The sequence below is a fragment of the Vespula vulgaris genome, chromosome 6, assembly GCF_905475345.1.
Source record: "Vespula vulgaris chromosome 6, iyVesVulg1.1, whole genome shotgun sequence".
In the NCBI taxonomy this organism is placed as follows: domain Eukaryota; kingdom Metazoa; phylum Arthropoda; class Insecta; order Hymenoptera; family Vespidae; genus Vespula; species Vespula vulgaris.
Window position 1 is genome coordinate 6,409,635 of NC_066591.1, and position 20,758 is coordinate 6,430,392.

General features: G+C 38.7%; 1 protein-coding gene across 6 annotated transcripts in view; it reads left to right on the forward strand.

The window, feature by feature from the left end:
- Window positions 1-20,758, forward strand: part of LOC127064707 (latrophilin Cirl-like) — a 250,170-nt gene that overhangs the window by 214,083 nt on the left and 15,329 nt on the right. For 5 of the 6 annotated variants that reach the window (XM_050996161.1, XM_050996158.1, XM_050996163.1 and 2 more), the window contains 4 exons: window positions 11,541-11,727; window positions 18,615-18,721; window positions 20,220-20,406; window positions 20,533-20,705. In XM_050996161.1, the coding sequence (XP_050852118.1) occupies window positions 11,541-11,727; window positions 18,615-18,721; window positions 20,220-20,406; window positions 20,533-20,705 (654 nt within the window). Of the gene's footprint in view, window positions 1-11,540; window positions 11,728-18,213; window positions 18,321-18,614; window positions 18,722-20,219; window positions 20,407-20,532; window positions 20,706-20,758 lie in introns of all 6 variants that reach the window. The other variant, XM_050996162.1, reaches the window with a different exon arrangement.

The window sequence follows — 20,758 nt, forward strand, 5'->3', positions numbered from 1 at the left end:
TTAACGCCCGACTCCCAACACTTTCGAATCATTCCATGCGAAATCTCGATCGATTTTTACTACATTAATATTTCACATCTTCTAAACAATTCCTATATATCGCAATACTGCATTCCACAATGCGAAAGAATGCAATAATGGTTCATATTTGTCGATATAACAAATGAAAACAAATCTAATTATCGCGTATAATGATATATTAGGAAAAATTATATTTTGGATTAATAAGATTACCGCAGATATTGAATTTATCGAAGCGTAAGAAGTTAATTAAGTTTAATAACGACCAAATTAGATCAGATTAATATGAAACATTTCCGATCTTTACCTATTAATAACAAATTGTTACGTAACGTTATTTTACCATTTTAAATATCTAGTATGTTCGATCGAGATACCTTCTTCTTTTTTCCTTCAAATTCGATCGATGCAGACTCTAAAGTTGGAAACACATCGATAACGTTGGACGGAAATCTCTCTCTCTCTCTCTCCTTCAATCGAGGTATCATCGTCGACAAACCATTTGGAAACTATTTCCACTGCTCGGCTCGACATTCACCCCGTTCTGAGAAATTCTCAATTCGTACGGTACAGCCAATTCGCCGAACGTTTGTACCCGCCGCGGTTTCTAATTCCCGATTCCTTCGGGCTGGGGTGGCTGTTCCTGCCGTTAGCTATCTACTACGTTGAGATATAGTTGTCGGTAACTTCAATTTCGTCGATTGCGAGTTTCTTTTCCTTCGTTCGTAACTTCTTAAAGACTGAATTGTCCGTCATTTTTCTTTCCCCTATTTGCAATATTCGAAAAATCATATCGAAATATATAGATATTATCTCGTAATACGAATCTAATCAGTTATCTCTGACTTTGAACGAACGTTATCTCTTACCATTACTATCATAAAACCAACGAATTTATATAAACATAATGTCATAGAATTTCTTTCCACAAAAATAACCATAATTTAACAGCTGGTCTAGGAAGCGAAGTTACTAAAACTTACGCACGTGCTATAGCTTCGAGTCTTGGTAACATGTGTGTGATTGGGTGAGAGAAAAAAGGAAGACAGGAAAAAAAGAATGTTAAAGAATCATCCGACTGAACGCGCCGTCCATCATCAAGAGTTAATTTCGATAGTGCTACGATGACTCCGCTCGAAATAATAGCCCGGAAGGGTAGGACTCTTCGAAGAGGTAATTCTCTAGCTAAAACGTAAAGCACGCAGAACGATTCTAGTCTCTCTGGATAGGACGAACGAACAAACGAACGAATGAACGGACGAACGAACGCCTGGAGCGTGTTTGACGCGTTTCCTTTAAGGTGTGCGGCTACCGTCTCGAAGATGCCATGGACTCGGACGGATAAATTCGGCGTTCCTAGCCTAATTACAGGGCTCGAGTAGCCGTGGGCCCGCCGGCACCTGCGTCTTCACCCGTTTCCTTTTCGTCCTTACCTTCGCTCGATCCCTCTTCTTTTTCTTTGTCTTTCTCTTTTTTTTTTTTTTTCTTTCCTTCATACACCGAACGCTCGGCAAGTAGTCGATCACGACTACTCGAGAAAAAATAGACTTCGTGGACCTCTGTGTGTGTGTGTGTAAAAGCATGCGCGCGCGCGTATGCTTTTTATCTCTTTCTCTTTGTCTCTCTATCTCTTTCTTTGTCGGATAAAAGCTCGGATTTAATTTGAAAATGTATTTTTGCAATTAACGAATACATTGAGTTTCTGTTTTCTCTGGAATAGATTAAAGATACGTGACTTTATCTCCTGTTGAGAATTTGCGTGCCACTCAACATTGCTACCGTACGGACGTACAAACTCAAGCGAGCGACTTTATCTCGTCGAAAGAACGAAGAACGATTTCCGTTCTCTTCCTATGCGCTCCCAATGATGCTCCTTCTCATATTACTCGCGTTCCTCGCCAAGATCTTATAACGCTGACGAGCACTCCCTCGTATTCTATTACACTTTGCCTATCTACAAAAGACCATCCGTGTAACCTACGAAACGGATGGATCTAATTATCGGGTAATGCGATCTACAAAATTTAAGATCTCTCTTCGTTCGAAGCTTGTTGTAAAATTCATCGCTAATCTTGGAATCTAGATTGTCACATCTAGTGAATTCAATTATAGTAAATTTGTTGTTAGCATCGAGAGATCGTGGAAAAAACATTCAACTCGCATTCAAAGTCAATAATAACAAACAATGGCTAAGCTCGATGTTAGGATTAAAATTGTATCGTGTTCCTTCCAAGGAAATTCTCTGGAGGATTAGAATTTCTAAGTAGGCGAACAAGATAATTAAGAAGTAAGTCGCGAAACCTGGCATACAAAACATTCAAGAGTAAACGATTTAGCTATTCGTGTTTCACTAGGAAGCAGGGACTTTGTCGCGGGCGACATTAGACCACAACGTTTACCGATCGTCGATGAGCCTGCAAGGATTAGTTCATCCCTTCAAACGTCCCTCTTGTAATCATTCTCCTAAATGCACCACCGACTCAATCGTAAAAGGGATATCGATTGATCGATTTACATTCAAGACGATCGATTTACCGAGCATTACTGACTCTACATATACGCGATAGAACTTGAAGAAAAGGAGAGGCATACCACCAAAGAGAATGAACCTTTGCTAAAGTTTATAGTTTACAATTTTAATCAATAATAAAGATACGTATGCTGCAAGACATGTTTGATATATTTATTATAATATAGTATACTGCACTTTATACTGCAATCTCCTACATATCTCTTAGCCATATATATATCCCAAAATTTATAGTACGTTACTTTGGGTTAGTATAATAGTAAAGTATAATTACCTACGTTAAAAATAAAAATAATAAGCATGTTTAAAGGTGGTAATAAATAAAACGTTCTCGACGGATCGAGATAGGTATCAAGTTCCAATTTAACACAACTACATGCCAGAGATTTTTTAAAGAATAAATCTGCGAAAGATAGACAGAGACAAACACGTGAGGAAAATGACGTTCGTAATTTTTCTTTTTATATCGAGTTTCGTTCGGTCATCATCTTTCAGTCATTAAACCTTCTCGTTCTCCCTTTTCCTCTTTTAACTATTTGCTATTATCGTAGTCTCGTTAGATGTGGGCGAAGTTACCCATTGACGTTGTGAATTCATTACGATATTGTCACCTACAGAACAGGCAGAAATCCTACACCCGATACGCTCTCGAGCGCGTTATAAACTTTATTGCCTCTTGATTTATCGCTCCTCTTTCCTTCCGTTTCTAGTTTCTCTTCCTTTTCCTTCTTACACGTACGATCATCCGGTGCACGAACTATCTCGAGTAATTTATCGAATTTCTTATCTCGATAAACGACTTAGGACCTTATAACGGCGTAGAACTCGTCCAAACGAATCATGCCGTGCCGTCTTTGTTCTAATTAACATCCTACGCGGATATTTTCCACTTATACGGGCGTACGTATATCATAAACTTCAAGAAGAAATTCATATCTTTCAACGATTATCGGGTGAAAGAGGGAGAGTTGGTAGAGACAAAGAAGTAATCCGTTACTCATACTTTGTATTAACTTGATCTTTATTACTATGATTTTATCGCGGCGTTGTCTCGGACAAAGAAAAAGAAAAGTATCGGCGAACGCACAAAAGTAACTGCACAAAACCATTAATGACCGTACTTTAGCCAATTAGTCGAACTAATTAGTACCCTTTTATAAAGGAATTAACGTTGGAGCTTTAAAATGGACAATAATCGGTTTATCTGTCTATATAAATTCACTTATGTTCTTTCTGCTCCGCTCCATCCTCGAAAATATTTACAAAATCTTATATACCTAAAATGAATATAGAATAAGAACATAGAAAGAGAGAGAGAGAGAAAGAGAATATAACGAGTAGGTATATCGGTAACCGATAATATAAAAAAATATAAGAGACGAGCAGAACGTACAAGACTCGATCAAAACAGGAGAAGCTAAAAGGTATCTTTGAAAAATGAAAAAGAAATAAAAAAAGGAGAGAAAAGAAAAAGAATCAAAGATAAAAAGAGAAAAAGATCGACCACTTTTCCAAAGAAAGTTGCCGACGTCGAATCGATCGACTTTACGACGCGTGTCTCTCCTGTGAAAAGTCGCATTACGTTTATTAGCGAACCGACTGGTCGTGGTCTTTGACCCGTCCCCACCCTTCTCCTCGAGACACAGCCGTGTGGGCGCGAAACTCGATAGGAGTAGTATCTCAAGGAGACGTATGACCGATCGGTGAGATCCCACGAAGGCCGAAGAACTTTAAAGAGTGAACGAATCTTTCTTCCTTTCTCTTTCCCTCTCTCTCCCTCTCTGTCTCTCTCGCACACACACTCACTCATGTCTATCTATCTCGTACGTACGATTAGTCGCTTTATTTTCACCCCTCCTTTTCGCCTTTGTTCTATCCTCGAAAGCCCTCTTCTCCGTTCTTCGCTTCTTCTCTCTATCCATTTGTCCACACGTCGGCCCTTTCTATCGTCTTTGCACACTCCCTCTCTATCTCTATCTCTACCTATCCGTTTATCTATCTATCTAGCTCTCCTCTATTCCTTTGTCCCATCGACTACAGCATCCCAGTGGGTACGTAGATACTCTGACGATGCTCCACGCTTGAGCTTGGTAATAATCGGAACCATTCACGAGCCTCCCACCCCTTCTTTCCTCTTTCTCTTTCTCTCTCTTTCTTTCTCTATCTATCTATCTCTCTCTTTCTCTCTCTCCCTTTCTCTCTCTCTAGCTTTCTCTACGCCATTCATGTTTTTTGCTTCCATCGTGTCTGCGCCGCTCGTGAGGAAGGAAAAAGAATATCCGATAAATTTCACCCTCGGTGTGCTCGCCGACGTCTCCGATGTCAAAGCACTCGAGTGGTGTACAGAGAGACGAGAAAGAGCGAGAGATAGAGAGCGAAGAGAGGCAGGGCGGAAAGAGAGATAGCGCGAGGGTGCACGAGACGACGAGCGACCCAGGAGTAGCAGTAGGAGGAGAAGGAGGAGAAGAAGGAGGAGAAAGAGGAGTAGGAGAAGGAGTAGAATGGGGAGAACAAAAGAGTTTTTGGAAGAGACGAAAGGGGAAGAAGTTTGCTTGCACCGGTTTCGCTCGCTTCTCTTCGTCGAAAAGGACGAAGACGAACGTAATGAAACGCATCACCGTATGTATCTAGCATGACGTCGGTCTTTAGATGAGTTCTCTCTTCTCTGATCTCTTTTATTTATTTATTTTCTTTTACAACATATTTAACATTCCCTTTATCCAGAATATTTATGTAATATAAATGTAAAATTAATTCGAAAGAATCATTAAAGTCTTTGCCGATCTTCAATGGAACTAGATCTTGTTAAGAAAAATATCCGGAACACTCAACATTGTTCTCAAGCATTTGCAGTCTATGCGAAAAGGCAGACGTGGGATATTGGAAAACTTGGAAAAAATATAATCTTTTAAAAAGAGTAACGAACACACAAACTAGTAGGAAATAAACCTAGAGCTTGCTAATACTCGAGGAGTAGTGGATACCGTGCGTTCGCCTTGGAGATTGCGCTCATCTCAAGCGGATGTTGACCTACCATCCGAGAGGCACGTACTTACAGAAGGCACAGTAATTGCACTACGTTATCGCGATTCTCGCTCTTCTCTTGCTAATACCGTTCAGAAACATTTATTCTCCTTTCCGCGGTAAATGCATCATTATCGATCGACGTGGTCCATCTATCTTCGCAGTCTCTCGAGCTCTCTCTTTCTCTCTCCCTCTCTTTCTTTCTATCTTGAAGTACATTGCTCTTTTACCAGCAAAAAAGTGAAGAGCAACTCATCGACGAAATTTCTTTTCTACTTTCATTCTCTTTCTACTTGCATTTACGATAATTTCATCTTTGAACATAAAGATTCCTTCGAGACGATGCAATATAAATAAAAGTAATAAGTAAATAAGATTATCGATAGAAACTCTCCGCAAGACCAACTGAAACACTATAGGCCCTATAACCTGAAGACTCAGGAGACGTAAACAAGACAGTCGCGTGTTAAGCGCGTGATAAATGTATAAGACTCAATTTACTGACTGACTAATGGTATCCAATTGTCGAATTCAGGAACAAATTTACATAGGTCATTGTTAGGGCTTCCTTCGACTTCCTGCCCGAAAAGTGTTACAGTATCTGAAAACTGTGAATACGTTCCTAATCCGATCACGTTCCCAACATGTGCATTTGTTTACGTCTCCTGACTCGTCTCGTCGAACGAACTGTAGACAGAGGTTGTCCATTAAGATAATAGCCATTGAACCACAAACGGTTAGATCATGATCGCTGCTAATGAATCAGTATTTTATGTCGGAAACATAAAACGAAGCGTAGAATGCGGAACGACCGCAAACAAAATATGCATCCTACTCGCGTGTATATCGAACAAAATGTGAAGAACATAACGAGACAGTTGGGAAACGACGGAAGGGAACGCCAACGTCGCGTGCCAAAAGGCAAAGAAAGAAGAGAGGAAACTGGCCATTGACGGGCCAACGACGACGAAAAAAAAAAAAACAAGGAAAAAAAACAAGAATAACGACGCTCGGACAAATTCCGCGAAATATTTCTATGGTGTCTGCCATCGATCGAGCGTTACATACCATACGCGGACAGGATATTCTTCTTCATCGACAGAATGGCCGAGAACGTTTCTTCCACAAGGTACATTCTCTCACTATTTCTCTCTGCCAATCTTTATCTTTCATACGAATATTTTCATACCTGCTACACAACGAATAACGATTGGTATTCTTTTCTCAAGATCTTTTTGTCTTTTCGTCGCGTTAACTATTCGACTTTCTATCGAAGGAAACAAAAATGGGCATCGAAAAACGTGTTCAATCATTCATTCTCCAAAAATCATCTTACTGTTCAAAGAATTATCTTGACTGTTCTTTCGCTTTGGTAATAAAACAATATACCATTTTGTTTATATAAGAATTGTAACTTTATCAAATTAACGATTTAAAATGTTTTTTATTATTCGTTGATCGGAGTACTCTTTAACGTTATACGTGACTTTCATTTTCGAACGTAGTTTAACTCGTTTTATCTTTATTGTTATTAATGAACAATCAACTTTATCGTAAAAATTCTTACTTAAGACGAACGATAAACGCACGAAACATGATCTCTCGGCAAAACAGATAACAACGATCTCTGATTACTTCGTATTATCTTTAACCACGTAATTGTATTGTACGAAAACCGATATCTAGATAAACGTTCTTAAAACATAGATAACTTCTATGATTCATACCAAATTCTTAATCATTTTAGTGTTATGTAACATGATCACGCTATTTATATTAAACGTTACGCAATTGACTGTCTGCTTGATTGAGTTTACTGACATGTGTTGGACAAGTGTTATCAAGCCGCTTGTCACCTTTTGACAACATTTTTTCAAAGACCGACCAGTACTCAGACAATTAAAAAAGAACGTCGACTTTGCGCAATTTCCAGGTTAAAAGTTTATTGAAAAAAAAAGATAAAAAAAGAAAAAGAGGAATAAATTGAATTGACGTTATTGATTTTTCCACATTCTATGTAAATATGAAGTTATCGCGGTTGTTTTCTCGTAGACAGTAGTCGCCTTACGATATATGTATTTCAAAATAACGGTGACCATTTCAATATGAAAAAATGGAACTAAATCTTTCATCTCTAAATGAAACGAATCGATGATGTTAGCGTATGTCGATATACACCATTGTTATATCAGATAATATTGAAACATAATGTTTGACGAAGATACAGTAATCGTCCATTCCATATTATTATCGAATATATTAACTATATCAATCATAACAACATTGTCATACAAGTTACCATAGTTCATTCGACGAAACGAGTCAGAAGATGTAAATAAATGCGCATGATGCACAGACGTGATCGGATTAGGAGAGTTTCGCAAGCTTCAGATACCGTAACACTTTTCGGGCGGAAAGTCGAAGCAAGTTAACAATGACCTATGTAAATTCTCTCCAGAATTCAACAATTGACTATCGTTCGCTGGCCAATAGCTAACATTCCGTGCATCTGTTACGCGCTTAACTGTTTTGTTTACGTCTCCTGACTCGTTTCGTTGAATGAACTATAGTACCTTCAGTTTCTGAATCGATGTCATCTTCTCGTTGTTTTGATTCATCGAACATTATTGCTTCACACGTCACATATTCAATAAGTAATCTAAAAGTCCTTTTTTCTTTAACGGAAAAACTTTCTAAATTCAATAACTTATCCGTGCAATTAGGCGAATTAAAAGACATTAAATTTACAGAATTTAATAGGACATAAATTTATCGAGGATGAAGTCAACGAATATTCGTTTTGATCGAAGACAGAGAAAGATAAAAAAATGGCGATCATTTTCCTCTGGTAGCACTATCCTTCTAAACTATGTATATTAGACGGAACGACGAGAAAGGATTAACCCGAATTAGAAATCCTGCGGGCAGGTAAACGGCTCCCGGTCGAGAACGCTGAAGTCCACAGGCCAGAGGTATTCCAATCCATACAGAGGATGGTTGAAACGAAGCTACAAACTTACTCGAGTCTGGTCTCCAAGGGGGACTTTGATTTATTCGTCCCGGGAGCGCTTTGCAAAGTTGCGGCCTTACCGTGCGAAGAAAACGTTCCGAGACTGGCACTGAAGATAATCTGACCATGTCATATACCTTTATATTTATTAGTGAAAACGTAAAATCGTTTAAAATATCAAACAGAATATTACTGATAAAATGTTTTATACATTAACAGTAACTGCTTTAATAGAGTAGAAAAATTATTTACATACTGTTCCCTTATAGATAACATAGTGATAAAGAAATTTGTATAAACAAATGATATATCTCTTGACATCATAGGTTTATGCAACACGTTATAAAGAATTCTATATTCCTAGCGAAGAAAGTGGCTAACCTTCAAGACGAAGAAAAGACGGAAGCAGATAGAATAAAGAAAAGCAGAGAATTTCAAATGATATGGGTCTTGAGTCTCTCGCGTATGTTTATATAGTATCTGTGTGTACTTGCTTCGTACTCCACGAGTGCCTCCGAGAAAGCTTCCAGGTCTCCAAGAGCCGCATCGGAGCCGTCGACATCCCGCTGTTAGCTCGGCCCTTTCAAGTTGGCCGCCATGGCAGCGGGAGGCTTCGCTCGCTGGCCCTCCGATATATTATTACTCCAAGTCATTAATGGTAAACTGCAATTCTCTTTCCTACTCCGGACAACTCAAGACAAGCGTTTTCGCCGTGGGGCGAATGATTCTCCGGCAGCCTTCCACCGAGCTCTCTTCTCTTTCATTTCTCTTTCTCTCCCCCCTCCACCCCCCTCTCTCTCTCTCTCTCTCGCGAAAACACCAGCTTATTCGAGTAGTTGCATCTCCAACAGCAACCTTCAGATTAGAAAAGTGTATCTTCCACGAAACCACCTGGCATTCGAATTCATGCGGTCGACCCACTGGAATCGTACAAAGTTAGCCCAACTTGTTTCGTTTACCACACTAAATCCTCCCCCGCTCTCTCTCTCTCTCTCTCTCTTACTTACTTTTAAAGCAATGCTTTATCACCGCAAATTTACTACGACTTTGAAAATGTAAACACCGAAGAGAAGTAAGATGTCCTTGTTAAACTCGTGTTTGATTTTGTTCTCTTTTTATATTTATCTACAAGATCATCAACTGCTTGATAATTAAGTTACGCAAATATCATGGAGTTTATACCTGCAATATACTATTTTCAATTATACTAATTAACACATCTATGTTTCTCAATTTCTAATTTCCTGTTAATACGTTATAAACATTTTAATAAATTATTTATCTATCTCTGTCTGTTTCCCTTATTTCTTTTTTCGTCTTATTCAAAAATTTAAATGCAAATTCCGTCGCGTTGACTCTACTGATTTACTAGCCGTATTACGTGCTCGTCGTTCGCTCTTGGCGAGTCCGAACCGCGCTCTAAAGCGGCATTGTGGCGCGTTGGTATGGAACTAATAAACTCACGACTTTCACGGACAGAGTTATTACAGCCTCGGCACCGCTCGTCCCTTCCTCTTTTGCCCTCCGCTCTTCGTTTCTCCCCACGCGCCGTTTCGTGGCCTGTACGTTCTTCGCTCGTCCTTGCCCCCGGTCTACCGCCAGCACGCTTCGTCCTTCTTGAATTTTTCTTTCCATCTTCTTCCTCCTTCTTCTACCCTACCCTCCTCTTCTTCCCTTCTCTCTCTCCTTCTTTCTCTCTCATCTTCTTCACTCTTCCCTCTATCACGCTTCAAGTCCCTGACATGGCTTTCTCCGTTTTGTTCCATCTTAACGAATACTCTTGGTAATAGGATAAAAAAATGATAAATATTATTATTGAATTATTGTTAAACATCTTAAAGAGAAACTTCACAGAACAAACTCTGTATATATGTATAAATAATCTTTCTCTGGTCTAATATATATTTATCCGATCGATAGATATTTCTCAATGGTATTGTAATTTTTAAAAGAATTAATATAATCATCCTTGAAATATAATAATTTAAGAACTACTGTCTACTCTATTATAAAATTAAATTCATTAGGGAAGGATAATTTGCACCAATTGTTGGAGGAATTCTCGTACATTATGACGAACGACGTCGACCGAAAAGGATTCGCAAAGAATGAAGACTAAATGCGAGGGTGTAAATCGCCTAATTCCCTTTCAAAATAATCTTCGCGAGGTCGACCGTTTCGTGGGCCGAATTCCTCGGAGTACGGTGTTACCATGAAAGGAATGGGAGTGAATAAAAGACAGGGAGAGAAAGAGAGAAAAAGAGAGAGAGAGAAAGAGAGAGAGAGAGAAAGAGAGAAAGAAAGCAAGAAACTGAGAGAAAGGGTGAAAGGATAAGGAGGAGAAGGAGGAAGTGAAGGAGAAAGGTACTACTTGGACAAAGCCGCAGGCGGCCGTCTCTCGGCTTTGGAACCCTTGCGATCGTTGTCGCGGAACGAAGGGGCAATCGAGTTACTCTCAACGCCTCTTCGTTGTCTCCGTCGACGATATATATCTAAGTTTCAAGTAAAAGATAGATAGATAAATAGAGAGAGAAAGAGAGAGAGAAAGAGAGAGAGATAGTGGGATGAAGGATGATCTCTTTATCTTAATTCCATTAAGTTTTACGGGATGGCCGTCTCGATCGGGTAAACTTGCATACACACATACACGCCACATGCGCGCGCACGTACACACACAGAAAATCAGCATTTCTCTTCCTTATACCTCGACGAAATTTCAAGAACGCGTTCGCTCCTTCGATGTCATCTCTCGACTTGTTAAAGGACACTCTGCGTTGCTATATTCTTCTCTCTCTCTCTCTCTCTCTTTATATATATATATATATATATATATATATATCCCCTTTCGAACTTTCTTCACGTCGTTTCACCCATCTTTCCGTCGACTCGACTACTCGTTTAAGGGCTTAACGAGGACGCACGTAAACTTAGTTGGAAATTGAATTTTTGTTGCAGAGAGGTACGACACCGCGTACGCCTGCGAGGGCAAAACGCTATGGATCGAGTGTGGCGAGGGAAAGCTGATCCACCTGATAAGAGCCAACTATGGGAGGTTCTCGATAACGATATGCAACGAGCATGGGAATACCGACTGGAGTGTCAATTGCATGTCACCCAAAACTTTCCGTGTTCTCAACAACGAGTAAGTCTTTTATTGTCTTTTATTTCCTTATTCTCTGTTCTTTTATTTTTTTCTTTTTCGTCCTTTCCATTTTCCAAATCCACTTGTCCAGGGTACGGAGCAAAGAGCAAGGAAATAACTAGCAGAAATTGTGACGAAAGAGAAAGGCAAAGAAGGAGGGAAACGAAAAGCGAATGAGAGAGATTCGAGTGGTCCAACGAATTGGCCAATCGTATGACCCATCGAAACGCGTTCTTCGCTTTTTATTCTTTTCTTCATTTCATTCTTACCTTTCTTCATTTTCCCTCAATACGTCAATACTTCTTTAGAAAATATCATCTTTTCTTAAGATTCCAAACGCGAATACTTATAATTATGTTATGTTAGTAAAAAATCATCTGATTTGTTTCGCGAGTTCTCTCACGCACCGTCTCTTCGAGAATCAAACTTACGCTTTTCGCGCCCAGTGTTTTCTTTCCTTTTTCTCTCTTTTTTTTTTTCTTTTCTTATTTATTAATCATACTTCTCGAACATCAGGAAATAATTTTTTTATACTTTTCTTTTCTTTTTTTTTCTCGATTACGCAATCGATTACGAACACTCTTCTACGCCGCTTCAAATAATTCTATCCTATAATTTTAATAACTCGCATGCTTGTATAATAATAACGTTTGCGTTTGAGCTTCTCATACAATCGGTTCGATTCGATTAATCGCATGCTGGGGTTTCATTCATCAAATTCCTCTCGCAATACTTACTAACTTTATGCATCAAAATAAATAACATTGGAAGATGCTTGGATCTTTTGCTTTCTTCGGATAACTTATTCGATGCTTTCGATAACGAAAAGGATTGATCGTGCAAGTGGAGCAAGTAATATTTAACGCTACATAAAACAAATAGTAATATCTAAATACGTTCGTACAACGAGGAAACTTAGTAACCAATCGGAAATTCAATCTCATTATTTTTAACATCGTAATATTTCGATGGTACGTGCTCTTTCGGTAAAACTCGTTGTGGTCTATATTGGATCGTGTACGATATTTCATTTATAGCGAATATAATAACGAAGCTATTTGTATCATTCTTTATAAAAAATATCAAGTTAACCTCCGAAGTATATCGATCGAATGAAATTTTATATTCGTAAAAACATATTAAATATGTATGGACCGCAAAGAGTTAAGCCATGACACTAAACGCTTTTCAAAGCGCGTTAATATTTCTCTTTAATCTCTAATTTGTAGTAGAAAAACGATCGCGTTTATATCGAAGCTTCTTCCTTTGCGAATTATAAATGTATTATTCAAGCGAATCGTGGAGACACGGCGAATCCGCGGTAGCTTTCACACCGATATCTACAAGCATGCCTTACGGTAGAGGAAAGAGAGTCTTTGAGGAGAATAAAGTGCAAACCAAAATCATTTGAGAATTCCGTTTAATCGTACCGCCTAGCCAAAACCAATTGCAGATTAACCGTCTGTCGGCTACGATTTGGGACAAAGCGCAAAGCTACTAAACAGCGAGCTCGAGAGATGGAACGAGGAGAGGAAGAGAGAAAGCAGCCAAGTTGCAGACACTTGAGATTACGATTAAAGAGAAAACGCGAGAGCTTTGCCGAAACGATTAATGAAATTGGATGCGGGGCCCCTACGAAACTCTGCTTTCTCTTGCATCCGTGATTCAGCGTTCGAATTTAATGATCGCACCTGTTTCTATGTGGCTGCTTTCCATTTTCATGCCGAGTCGCCTAAAGATCATGAGCACTTTCAATAAAATACGAAATGCAAAGTAGTATCAACAAAATCTATATTACGTTCATAAATTTTAATACATCCTATACGAACGAAAGGTCTTTATCTTGAAATTTGAGGCATTGTAATTGGGGCTTAATTAACTTCGTTGCAAAAAATATTTCCGCGAACTTTCTTACGTTATTTTAAAATCGCATTGCGTAATAAAGAGATCCATACAAAATTCCATATAAAAGTGATCAACAAATATCACTTATTAACATAAAAACGCTGTCATGTTATCTTTCTTAATCTTTCGTTAAACTAATACCGCGGCGAAATTCCTCGCCACGCCGGCAATTAGTAATGCCAATCAAGATTGCGTGGAATTTATCAGTATAACGTCGAGAATGTATGAAAAAAAAAAAATCGTTCATAGTGGCCAACGTTCGAGCTTTTCGATAAATGAGCACCGGAGATCACATTGATTTCTTCTTATATCGGAGAAGAAAAATAATAACCGATTTCTTCGTCAACTTTGTTACGACGTCGTATTACAAGGAACAAGAGAAAGAGAGAACTGAGAAAAGTGAGCTTCGCGTTCACGAGACGACCTGCGAACGAAACTTTCGTTCTACCGATAAACAAGTTTCGGTCTTTCTCCCGCGAGGCGAGGCAAGAGGAGGAGTCAGTTCTAACTGACTAATGAAATGATCGTGGCACTCGCTCCTTCCTCGGAAAAACTTTTCAGTTCGTATTTTATCGTTCGTACTTTCAGTAAGACGTTCTCACCTCTTTCTCTCTCTTTCTCTTATCGTCCTAAAACTCTATAAGTCTTCTGTCTCTCTTTCTCTCTCCCGTTCTTTCCTCGACAACGCGATAACAAGAACGATCTTTTTGAAGAATATTGGACTCGAGGAGACATAGAAGAAAAGAGTAAATTCACACTCAATGAATTTATCCGAGAAAAGTAGAAAATAGGTAGCTTCGTGGCGACTATTTATTTCGTAACGATTTCCTTTTAATGAATCTTTCTACGAGTTTCGACGACACATCTGTCGTGTCTCTCGTCGGTTGGCAGCTTTTCAGTGCTAGAAGAGATTCAAGTGAACCGAGAAACAAATAAGCATGTGGGTATGGGTAAAGAGGAAACACATAGATAGAAACGGTACACCAAGTTCCGTCGACAAAACTCGTTCAATCCCTCGGCGGATTAAGAGGAAAAGACTTTGGGTGAGCGAACTCCCGGTTAGGTACTTAAAAGTATTCCAATCACGAGTATGCGGAGCGCAAGTCCGACGAATATTTCTCGCTGCCGAACTAGAGCGGATTCGAGCGAGCCTCCTAGAAAAGGAAAAGTAGGAAGGAAAATGCAAGTAATACCCGTAAAAATGTCTACTTCGTATCGAGGGGTATGGCATTGAATTTATCGCGATCGACGTTCGTTCTTGCATTCTTTCCTCGATACAAATACAATACATACATGCACACATACAAATTATTTTTTTAATTAAAATAAATTGCATTTAAAATAAATTATAAACTACAAAAGAATGAAATCCACGATGTGTTTGATCAGTTCAGTGATTCAAAATACGGAATAAAAAATTTCAAATTCCAGTTCAAATTCCAACCGATTGTATGGCCCAGTTTTTTACACACACACACACACATATATACACACATGCATATATAATAAATTTCAAAAATATATTATGGATCGATACCATTTCCATTGTTCGTGTCGTCGTCGAATCGTCCGATCACAAGACATCCTGTATATACGAGTATTATACGAGCGTCCAAGCTCTGCCGTCCCCCTTGCGTTATCCTTGCTCCACCTGCTACCACCCAGACGTCCATTTGCATGCTTAACAACGTAATGTTTTCAGAGAAGAATGAAAAGTATGTGTGTTTCGCTACGCACACGATACACAGCCACGATCGCGACTCCTCTCATAGCCGCCATTGTAACGCTTTCCGTTGGCCAATAAGCGGATTCGTTGCAATGCGCATTCTATCCTCTTTTTTGTATCCCTCCTTTTTTTTTATTCTCTCAATCTTTTTTCTCATTCGATACTTCCCATTACTTTATGATCGTGACTGTGTTTTCGTGAGCATACGAAAGAGGAGATCTTAATACATGATGCAAACAGAAATTTTGTAAAACTTTTTCTTTTTTCAAAATTTTGACAAACCAATCAAAGCAGATGAAGTTCTTTTGATTTCTTTCAAACTTTAATCGTATGAATTAAAATCTCCTCTCTCGTTTATTCCAGGTATATCTATACTTATAAGTATAAGCATTGATATAAAGCAAGTGTCACGTGTGTTGCCATGGATCCCTCATTTTCCTTTCGTCGATGCCCAAGATGGGATGCAAAGGGATGATTTATATATACAAATTTTCGTGTAAACCTTTGACTTTTTCTTTTTTCTCTATCTTCAACTCTATTCTCAATCTTTCTCTCTTTTCATCACTTCATCATTCATCAGAACACATCAGTATCGCGAATAACAGAATCAAACAGAAAATGATCCCACAAAATCATTTTCTTTCTTCGATAACTCTCTTAAACGTATCATTATTAGAGCATCTGTGCGAAATACAAATATTTTAAATGTGTCGGTTGAAGTATGTACGCGATGCAAACGATTAACCGGGATTGCCGAGAATTCAAGGATATTCTATGGCATTAGAAACGCGCGGTAACCGTGCGAATGACAAGTTTCTTACTTAGAACGTTGCAGCAGCAGCAGCCTTCTATCCTCTTCCAAGCTTCTCCTCCAAGCTCCTCCTCGAGGAAGAACCTGAGCTCTTCCTCATCTCCTCTACCAGTAAACGAGTCTACAAGATATACGTACGTACGTACGCTTGTATATGTGTATATATATATACATGTATATAATGTGTATGTGTATATATATATATAGACGGGACGACTCGGAATCTTATTGTTGGGAACAACGATCGTTTGTCGGTGAGAGAATCGTGCTGCTTATTCTACGGTAATGCTAAGCGGTCCAAGTTTTGCCTAGTACGATGTACTTTCGTGTCCGCGACGGTTAAATGCAACTCCTTTGCGAAAGTGCTACGCGTATCCGCGTTACATACCTAGTTATGTACGCACGTTCAAACTTGCCGGCTTTAACAGCGTCCCTAGACTCGTTGTTAGCGAGTTAGAGATCCTACCTATCGTGGAATTGAAGCAAATAAACTTCGAGTTAGAGTTTATCGGAAGAATTCGAAGAACGGATACGTAGACACGCCCCGTTTTTCGTGTCTCTTATCATGATCGTAAAATTCTCGTAGTTTACGTGTAACGACTAGCAACAATTTTTTATTCCGTTCGTCAAATATTCATATTTTTTTATAACATCCAATTACTTTCGCGATAAAAAAAATTACCGTTTCGTATAGTAAGTATGTATCTTTTTAAAATATATCTTTTTAAATGTGAATGATAAATTTGCATTCGGTGTAATTGATGCCCGAATATTTTTGCAATATTATCATCTCTTTCGAACAATGCAAATTATAAATCATCAATAAACATTCGTATTTCGGTATACCTACAATGATTAAAATTGATATCGTCCTTGATTCCGTACATTTTCTGCGATACGAAATCATACACGTCGAACGAACGCATTGATAATTTTCATATGTCAGATTAACTATTACAACGGCATGATTTTCTTTTTACATATCACCAACGTAGACGCGAACTCGGAATAGAATAGCTCGGTGATTTTAATCGAATCTCGCGGCTAAAAAATCCATGAAAAAGCTTGGCATAGTAAACGCTGTTTTCGAATCACGACATTTCCGCGTGCAAAAGCAGTAGCCAACGAGGGCGCTTAATCCTCCGTAATAGCGGCCGTCCTAGAGAGCGATAACGGATAGCACACGCTTACACGCACACACATATACACATACACGAATTTACAGACTTTGCACCTGCAAACAGAGTTTCGTCGACGTCATTCAACGGTGACGATGCGTACTCACTCTTACGCTAAACCCTCGAATATGCGTCCTTACAAAAACAGGGGTGCTTACGATCGTGAATTATAAAAAAACTAAGTGAAAATCCCTTAACAGAGGGGACAGGATAGTCTTTTTCATTCAAAATGTAACGATAAACCAAGAGAGGTTATCGATTTCTTTTTTTTTTTTTTTTTTACTTCTGTTTAACACAAAAAAGCAATTCCAAATTCATCGTATCGTCTGTATCATGAACATCTCTCATAAATAAATATATTGAATGTGCCATTAAAAGAAAAGAAAATATTCGTTTGTTTTCTGGCTATATGGAATTTCCACAGAGACGATGAAAATACCATGGATATTTATGGCATACAGCTGAGACGTACATTTATTACACGCACGTATGTGTTTCTGTCGGCATTTGGGACTAAAATCCTCGTCTGTCTTACCTTAAACACCACCTGTCATTTGTGTTCTAAAAACTCTTGCAAAAACACTGCTCATTACTAACAACTTTTCTCTCCCCGTTTCATTGATTGCATCCTGAAGATTATTTATAGACGTGTTTCATGCTAACGTGATTTTTATTCGCAAATAAACACACGAGAGTCGCAGTACGCAGAACAATAAAAAACAGAATCACATTTGACTGAGTGCGAAAATGTTACCTTTGATTCTCGTTATCGGTTATCAATTTCTTGCGAGAATAACGAATCGTGATGATCTCGTGATTATTATTATTTGGAATAACCTTCTTTTGATTAACGCGACGCATCCCAGGTGCAATCATCGTAATTCCTGCGCACTGAACGTACGCAGCGAGATATTCGAGGAGGATCCTTGTCCCGGAACTGGAAAGTACGTCGAGGCGCAGTACCATTGTCTAGGTTGGTTGAAATCCAATAAATTCTTTTTCTTCTTTTGCGCGCAATAACGCGAAGCAGCATTCATCGAAAATCCGTTAAAAATCTGACGCGAATCGATGCACAGAACGCGGGAAAGCAAATTTTCCTCCTATTTTTCTCTCCTTTTCTCTCTACGTCGACTCGAGTAAAAAAGAAAAAGAAAAAGAAATCGAAAAATCAAGAAGAATCGGAAAAATCCATGGCAGCACACGTGGTAAACTTGTCGAATTTACTCCTTTTGTTAACCGTTGGTCCTTTCGACAAAAACCTCTTCAGGTGTAACGACCAACAAAACTGCAGCATCGTTGCATCAACCTCGCAATTCGGTGATCCTTGTCCCAACACGCACAAATATCTCGAGGCACATTATCGTTGTGTCTCTGGTAAGTAAAATTTTTCTATCGACGATATCCATTTCCCTAATTTGTGTCTGTAAGAGTTGACGCGCGCGCGTTATGTTCAAATTAAGAAGACTTTGAATAAATGAAGTCAGTTAGCGGTTTAGAACAGTGGTGCGCAAGCTATAGGACTCGACTTTCTGAAGAGTTGTACAAAACCTGATACGAGATCATTGTTTACTTTCAAAATAAAAAGAAATGATATTATTATATTCATTAATATAATTTCACGTAAATATTTTAAGGAACTCATAAGATTTCTATCTAGCAAAAGAGGATCAAAAGTATAAACTGTTTGCGTACCACTGCATATAAAATACGGGTCTCGAGTTCAACATCCGGTCAGCCTATCCGTAGCCCTTCTTTTGGATCTATCTAAATGTCAGTTCTTCAAGAAATATTAACATTGTCAGATTTTCACGATCGAATCATTAACGAGAACTATTGTAAATTCAAATTGATAATTAATATTAAAGAACGTTGTGATGGTTGTAATGAAGGTAAGAACAAATTCTAACCGGAATCCATCATTTTTTATCGTCTGCGGAGATAGGGGATAGCAAGCAACGGTACTAAATCTAGATTGAGAAAGAGCTGTCCGGAAACACAGTTTGCTAACGAATATGTATTACGTGCTAACAGATCGTTTTTGTTGGTGTCAGACTTGCAGTGAACGTTTCCGTTGCAACCGCGTTGAAGAGACTCGAGTTGCACATGACGCAAGACACGCAAACAAATGGTACCAGTGAACCACCGCGTTAGCATAACATAAGTAACGTTCTCTCGCCTCTACTCTGTTTTGTGCCCTTTCTTCGAGCAGGAAAATTCTGGCACTTTATGAATTTACATTCCAAATCCAGATATCATATGTGTACAATGAAAATTAATCTTCCTCTTAACGAGATGATTCGATCGTGATTATGTCTTCTGTGTAAGTAAAATAGAAATTTAATCGGTTTCAGTTTCAGTAAATTTTTCAATTATTCACTATTGCTACACGAGCACATAATTAACGTTCTTTTTGTTTCATGAAATCGATCAGTTTTATTTTTGAGAATTTAATGTGCTATCGAGACTCCATAATATAACTATCGAGCATCTTGAGAAAAATTATTCAGAGTTATTCATAGATCCAAATTTTTTCAGAGCTCATACGTATCAATGATCTATATATAGTTTTTCTTTTTTTCAACTTCAATGAGTCACAGAAATGCAAAAACCACTGATCATAAAAAAAACTTTATAACGTTACTTGCCTTAAAGCAAAAAAGCTTCCTGTCCTTCCATTCATGATTCATTCGAATTATTTTTCTTTCTCAATTATATAAATTTTCTATTTGATAAACTCATTGATGGATGGATAAAATGTGCCTTGCAAATCTTCTTACGACATCGTCTTCTTTCATTCGGGTGCACAAGTTCTCTCTCTCCTTTTCTTTTTCACTACTGGTTACTTAAAAGATATCCACCGAAACATTTTCAGCGACTACAACAACGACGACATCCCGACCAAGTCCGCCGTGGTTCATAACTTCGCAACCGAGCGTTTGGAGCACGGCTAAGCCAACCGTGAGACCTCCCTCGAGGATTACGACACCGGCGGTTCAACAGCCACCGCAACCACCACCGGCACCATCTACACCAGCTTTGCCAATAACCACTCCGCCAAGGTCAGTTCTCAAACCTCTGCGCACTTCGGTCTTTTCATCTGCATTATCATTTTACATTCTCATTATAATTTACGACGATAAAATTTCTATATATATTTCCGTTGAAATAAACGTTTTGGTTTTCAGTCCAACCTCGACGAGGTCCTTCGAAGATATGGACAAAGAGGACCAAGATTCTACCCTTCCAGGGAAAGGTGTCGCAGCGAACGGAGCAGCGATTCCACCTATCGCGCCTGAAACAATGCAGCCGACAACTACATCAACATTTGCTCCATGGAGAACAAGTCGAAGACCAACCGGTAAATACATCAGTTTTTTATTTCCTCCCTTTCCATTAAAATTAATATAAAAC